Source organism: Panthera tigris, chromosome A3 (assembly GCF_018350195.1).
Source record: "Panthera tigris isolate Pti1 chromosome A3, P.tigris_Pti1_mat1.1, whole genome shotgun sequence".
NCBI lineage: Eukaryota > Metazoa > Chordata > Mammalia > Carnivora > Felidae > Panthera > Panthera tigris.
Window position 1 is genome coordinate 131,347,483 of NC_056662.1, and position 6,971 is coordinate 131,354,453.

The 6,971-nt window shown below is 62.0% G+C and overlaps 1 protein-coding gene across 1 annotated transcript; it reads right to left on the reverse strand.

Annotated features, from left to right (window-relative positions):
* Positions 1–4,675: 4,675 nt before the first annotated feature.
* KCNF1 (potassium voltage-gated channel modifier subfamily F member 1) lies at positions 4,676–6,537 on the reverse strand. Its single transcript, XM_015536919.2, has one exon. It carries the CDS (start codon positions 6,469–6,471, stop codon positions 4,987–4,989), a length of 1,485 nt encoding a protein of 494 aa, XP_015392405.2. The 5' UTR covers positions 6,472–6,537; the 3' UTR covers positions 4,676–4,986.
* Positions 6,538–6,971: the final 434 nt, after the last annotated feature.

The window sequence follows — 6,971 nt, forward strand, 5'->3', positions numbered from 1 at the left end:
TCAAACCCGGGTTCCTGACCGTTGGGCCAGCACGCGTGCCAGTGGCAACTGGCCCCAGCACGGGTATCGGCCCCTTAGGCCAGAGCTGGGCTGCCGCCGTGGCAAGTGCAGGTCTCGTGTTCCCAGCCGAGCCCTCGTCAACAGGCATCACGTTTGTGCTGGGGAAGAAACCATGTGGCTGCCGGCAGGTGCCCCGTTCGGGGCTCTCTTTCCCTCCCGGCCAGCGGTGGCTCGTTCCCCGGAGGAGGAGGAGGGACGCTGCCCCGCAGGGTGTCTGGAGTCCCACGCCGACCTCCCTTTAGGCGTGCGACCGCGGGCAATTTACACGGCCGTCTCATCTGACGCTGGGGCAGGCACACCTTCCCGGCCGGTAGTCAAGAGGGGGGAGGTAAAGTCACGATTCCGGCTGGCACCCAGGCTTAGTGACAGCCTCAGAAACAATGAGACGACAGAGCACAGCCTCCCGATTCTTGTTTTCTGTTTGTTTTTTGTTCCCCCCTTTGGGAAACCCACAGCATCCCTGTAGCCGCGTCTTAGGCTGGTACAAGCCGAGAACGGCATTTCAGAGGGGGGCTCCCCCTTACGTTATGAGCACAGCTGAAATCCCCTTACACATCTGCGGCCAAAGACGTTCCTGTGAGCACAGAGCATGGGGCTGTCTTGTCTCTGGGGAAAGGTGGGAGGTCTTTCTGGAAACACCTGTCCCCGGTTTCCCAGGAGATGTCAGGAGGCTCCCGGAGACATTTAATTATCTTCCTGCTCGGCAGCGGGGAGGCCCGGGCCTGGCTGGGGCTGCGGAGGAACAAGGCAGCCCCTTCCCAGCCCGGGCCAGGGGCAGGCAAGGCCCCCTGCCTTCTAAGCCTTCCCCACCCTGGCCCATCATCCACCCAAACGCCCCCGTTCGCAGGACCCCTTTGAATCGGGCAATGTGCACCCATTACCGTAACCCTGGGCCCTTGCTGGAGTCTACCCTGCCTCTGTCAGGATTTTTCAGGAAGTGTTAAGTAATTTCAGGTCTTGCCATTCTCATAGATCCCCCCCCACTCCCCATTTTCTGGGTATTTTGTCTCACTGTTTGATGTGGTACCTCGAGACCCCAGATGGCAGGTTTTATGCCCTAGACACCTCCTACAAATGCCAACAGGGCTCTTGAACTCTGCGTGGCCCGAGCATCTGGTCTGAGGCTGTTTGCCCAAGGAAATGTGTTTTCCTTCTCATTCTTTCCTTAAAAAAAACACCACCACCAGAACCGGTCCATCTGGAATGATGGCTTCTCACACCATGGGGAAGCTCTGGGGCCGGATGCTAGGGGAGATGCTCTGGGGGGCCCTGAGTTCTCATGGAGATGGGGAGGTGGGGGGGGAGGGGAGAGCATCGTGACCTGGCTGTGGGTGAGGGGGGGGCCCCGCAGGCTATGGGCACAGCTCCCACCTCTGCCACGTTTCCTTATCTGTAAAACTGAAGATAATTCCCTCGTGATTTGTTTTCACACACACAAACACACACACACACAGTCTTGCACTCCCAGTTCTGTATTTTCAAAATGGCACTCCATGCTCCCAATGTTGTGAGAACAAAGGGGACCCCAAATCCGGCTGTGAACTTCGGGCCTTTCATTAACCGCCCCCCCCCCCCGCCTCTCACTCAACTGCACGATTTGCCACCTCAGTTTTCCCATCAGCGCAATGGGAGGACAGGTGGACTCGACCATGCCTATTTTCCTTTTAACTTGGATATTCTGCGATTCAAAGAAACATCTCCCTCTCTTTCGTTCTCTCTCAGAAATTAACGAGGACCAAAAAGTTTCTCAGAATCACCCAAGTCCAAGGAAAGGATGTTAGGCCCCAGGCCCAGGACCGGGGAGGTTCGGTGAGACTCGGGACCAGAGGTCAGGAAAGGAAGAAGAGACTGGTTTGCAAAGAGGAGTGGGGACTGCAGAGACACTGATGCAGGAAACCGGGACTCGGGGACTCTCGGAAGGAAAGAAAGGAGGGGAGCCGTGACCCCCAGGGACACAAGTCTCCCCCCTTCTGAAGAGGGCCCCGCACTCCTGTCTTTGCTCAGGATGCCCCTGGTGCTGGCACAGCCCTTTCCGCTCCTACTCACTCTCCAAGGCCTGACTGAGCTCCCATTTCCCAACAGCCCCGGGGGCGGGGGGTGGTGGGGGGCACACTGTTACTGCAGAGAAATATTTTAGGCTCTGAGGACCACGTGATCTCCTCCACAACTCCTCACCTCTGCCCCTGTAGCTGAGAGCGGCCCGAGAGGATCTGAGAAATGGGCGTGGCTGTCCCACGAAGACTTTATTTGAATTTCAGACACTTTTCATGGGTCACAAAATGTTATTCTTTCTTTGACTATTTTTTAAGCATTTAGAAATGTGGGAAACGTCCTTACCCCAGGGACTGTACGTGTGCGGGGGGGCGGGCCATAGTTTGCCAGCCGCCCTTCTGGCCTCTTGATAACTGAAAGTGTGGCTGAAGGATCAGCCCCGGGGTTCCTGGAAGGTGGCGGCCGTCTCTGGGAGTTTGAGGAGAAGGCAGAATTTCAGGGGCCCAGGCGGATCTATGGATTCAAAGCCTGCATTCTGGCAGGCTCTCCAGCTGACTCGTGTGCACGTTCAAGTTTTTAAAAGATTCTGATGCCAGGCTGTCCCCCGAGGATTCTAATGTAATGGGTGTGGGCGCAGCCTGGACCCAGGTGGTTCTACTGTGCCCTGGAAAGGTTCCCCGTGGTGGGGCGGTGGGGGGTGGGGGTCCCCACAGCTCCCTGGCCACTCCTCCACAACAAGCCTGTCGCTCTCTGAGCTCCTCTGACACCAGAATACCACCTAAGCCTAATTCATGAAGGGTCTCAGACAAATCACCGTCTCCAGACATGGTGTCCTCCCCCCCAGTAGATGAGCTGGGCTCCAGGATGCTTTTGTAGCCGTAAAGATACCCTCCCCTGACCCCCAGGTGAATCAACGGGAAGGACCCTCCCGATCCGGGGTCCTCCTGGCCTCCCCCCATCGGGAAACTTGTTCCCCCACTCAGGCATCAGAGCCCCCCCCCCAGGCTAGGTCCACACAGACCAGGACCCCACGCAACAAGCCCCCTTCTCCCCACTTCTCCCCTTCCCTCTGAGTCCCCCAACCCCAGCCCCACCGGTCCTCTGCCCTCCTTGGGTCACCTGACCCAGTATTTCCCTGGTGAAACTTGGGGGAGGTGCACACAACACTGACTCAGGGCCTTGCGCCCCTCTTTCTCAAGGCCTCCTCTCCAAGGCCCCCTACCCACGTGGCAGCCTCCCACCCCCTGGAATCCCCAACACAACACTTTCACACCCTAGGCTTCGAAATCCTGGAAGGAGCCCCGAGAAATCATCCCTCCGTATGTATGTGGGAAAACCAGGGCCCGGAGAAGGGGAAAGACGCCGCGGGGGGGGGGGGGGACCACCTACCCTCCTCCCCCACCATGGCTCCTCCCTGGGCATCAGCTGCCTCAGCCGGGGAAGGGAGAACAGAGCTCTGGGGTTCCTGGAAGAGAGACCGCCAGAGAGAGGGGCCTGCCGGGGCCAACTCCGTGCCAAGGGGACTGCCTTTGACTATGTAAACAGTGTGGCCGTGCCCTGGCCCCACCCCTTGCCGCCCTGCATGCCCAGCCCAGACCCTGGAGGCCAGAGTGGACAGCTGTGTGGCTCACCTCCCTCTCAGCACACGGTGACAGAAATGACTGCCCTTTGCTGAGTACCTACTATGCGCCAGGCACTGTGCTAAGCACCATGGTTCTCCGAGTTCATTCTGATATCTCCCTTTAAGGAACGATCGCAATGAGGATCAGAGAGGTTCATCAACAGGCCTGAGACCACACAGCTACAAAGAAAGTGGCGAGGGAGGGACGCTAGAAAAAAGTGTCGGAGCTTGAAGGCATCTCAGAGCGATCCTCCTCATTCTCTGGGCTTCAAGCCCACGTCTGTCTGTCTCTGTTCCTCTGGGGCCCTCAGACCAGGCTGGAAGTGGGCCCCCTGTGCATGCTCAGGCTTGTCCATTCAGCTGATGCCTCCGAGGTACTGGTTCTAGAAGGCAGGAGGAGCTGGAGGACGGGAACAGCCACCCTCAGCACTTCTGGTCCACAGAGCCTCCCCCGCTTCTAGGCTCAGGCACATGCCTCTGCCCCAAAGCCAGCTTACAGCAAAGAGAATGCCTGGCCATTGGGATCTTCACCCCTGGGGCTGAATCCCTGCTCTGTGTGGTCCTGGGCCTCAGTTTTCTTCATCTGTAAAATGGGCATACCTATCCAGCAGGGTTGCTGGAAGGAATGGAAAAAGTCACGAATAGGGCTTCCCGCAGGTGGTGAATAAATGGTGACCGCGCCACTGGGCGTTGCGAGCTCTGCGACCTCTCCCCCTCCAGGGTGCAAGCTTTTCCTCGAAAGGAAACAGAAGGAAGGAGTCGCCCGCACAGAGCCTCCTGGAATGTGGCAAGGCTTCTCGTGCTGAAGCCCTGCCTATGAACCCTTCTTTAATTAGCTCTCAACTAAAAATAGCCCCTCCCCCACCCCCGCCCCCCGGGGGCTGCACACCTACTTCCTGGCCTGGCACCAGAGTGTGCCTAAGGCATGTCTGAGGGGTGGAGGGACCTCCAGCCTGTGACAGAACCTATGACACAGGTGGGTGCGCAGAGCAGGAGGCTTTATTGAAGGAGATACAGAACCGGGCGAGGGCTCCTGCCGTCGGCCAGACCGTGCCCTCCGTCACCCCACACTGCCCGTGACTCCTAGACACCCCCGCTCTCCCCCACCCCCCCCACCCCCGGCTCCTGACAGGCAACAACAGAAAGGGGTCTTACCCAGCCTCACCAGGGGTGCCCGAGAGGGCCTCCAGAGTCCTGTTCAGGAGACCGTGGAGGGGACAAAGGACAGCCCCTCCCAGGAAGTCACTGATGGGCCCGCCACACCTGCCCCTCCGTCCGCTGGCCCAAGTCCGTCTGTGCCCGGAAGACCCTCGTCACTTGCAGCTCTGGAGCCGGGTCCTGTGGTGCTTCTCCTCGGTCAGGAGAGGGATGAAGGTGTCGCTGTGGGAGATCTTCAGCCGGCTGCTCCAGCTCGGCCCCTCCTCCCCCGCGGGCTCCGGCAGGAGGCTGTCCAGGTCGCTGCGGGAGCACCCCGCTTTGCCCTCGGCCGCGCCGCCGGAGTTGAGTTCCATCAGCTCGAGCTCGTGCTTGGCCGCTGTCTCCAGGACCCGCTGCTTGTTGTAGTACCTGACGAAGTTGTTGATGATGGGATGGATGGGCAGGGCGATGGCGATGACCCCGCACAAGAAGCTGATGGCCGCGTTGAGCTTGCCCAGGGTGGTCTTGGGGTAGATGTCCCCGTAGCCAACCGTGGTCATGGTGATGATGGCCCACCAGAAGGACTGGGGGATGCTCTTAAACAGGGTCTCGGGGTGGCTCTGCTCCATGGTGTAGCCCAGGGCCGAGAAGACAAAGATGCCCACGGCCAGGTACATGAGCAGCAGCCCTAGCTCCTTGAAGCTGCGCTTGAGGGCGTAGGTGAGCGTCTGCAGGCCCGAGGAGTGGCGGGCCAGCTTGAAGATGCGGGCGATGCGCATGATCCGCAGCGCCTGCACGGCCTGCTGCACGTTGGTCAGCTCCATCATGCGGGCGCCCAGGTGCGTGAGCGTGAGGCTCACGTAGAAGGGCAGGATGGCCAGCACGTCCACGATGTTCATGAAGGACAGCGCGAAGTGCAGCTTGTTGGGCGACGAGAAGAGGCGCAGCAGGTACTCCAGCGTGAACCAGCCGATGCACGCCGTCTCCACGTTCTCCAGCGTCGGGTGCTCCACGCGGTTGCCGTCGGCGTCCAGGACCTGCAGCTCGGGGATGGTGCCCACGCACATGACCACGGACGAGACGAGGATGAGCAGGAAGGACAGCACGGCCACCACCCGCGCCGGGCACGACGACTCGGGCTTCTCCAGGAACTTCCAGACGCACTTCTGGCAGCGCCCCCAGCGGCCCTCGGCCGAGTCGACGCCCAGGTCGTCCAGGATGAGCTGCACGCGGCGCGCGATCTCCTCCAGCTCCTCGCGCTTCTCGCTCAGGTGGCTCTTGCAGCAGTCGTCCAGGAACTTGAGGTCCACCTTCCAGAAGTCCATCTCGTTCTTGAAGCAGATGGGGCAGATGCCCTTCTTCATGTGCACCTCCCCGAAATAGTACACCTCGATGACACACTTGAAGGCGTCCGGGTCCCTGTCGAAGTAGAACTCGCGCTTCCCGGGGTCGTAGTCGTCGCACAGGGAGAAGATGGTGTCGTAGCCCCCCGCCAGGCAGCCGATGAGCTCGGCCAGCCGCGTCTCGGGGTACTGGCTCAGGAGGTCTCCGTACAGCACCTGCCGCACGCCCCCCACGTTGACCACGATCTCGATGTCGTCGCCGGCCCGGGAGCCCTGGCTGCCCGGCTCCGGGAGGCTGCGCTCCGCGGCCGCGTCCATCCTCCCGGCGAGCGCCCGCTCCGCCTCGGCTCCGCGCCCCGCCGCCGCCGCCGCCGCCGCCGCCGGTCCCGCAGGTGCCACCCGCGCGCCGCCCTCGGGGAAGCCCGCCCGGCGCCCGGCGCCCGGCTGCCTGGAAGGGCGGTCACAGCGGGCAGCAGGCGGCAGCGGCGCGCCGCGGGGGAGGCATGCACCCGGCGGCGGCGGGGCTCCGGGCGGGCATCGGGGCGCCGGGGCGCGCGGCCGGCGCGGGTGGAGGGTGTGGGGGTGGGGGGGCTCTGGCGGCCGCCGGCCTCGCCCTGCGCACTCACCCGGCTCCCGGGCGGCGCGACCCGCCGCCCCCGGCTCGGCCTCCCTGCAGGACTAGGGTCCCCCCGCGGGCGGCCGTCCTCCTCCTCCTCCTCCTCCGGCGGCGGCGGCGGCAGGCTGCTCCCCGAGCCGCGCGGGTCCCCGCGAGCGCCTCCCGCGCGGGACGAGTCCCGGAGCTGCCGGACCCGCGCAGT

Bases quoted from the DNA above. Each gene is read 5' to 3' on its own strand.
- KCNF1 (XM_015536919.2), bottom strand. From the start codon at position 6,471: ATGGACGCGGCCGCGGAGCGCAGCCTCCCGGAGCCGGGCAGCCAGGGC.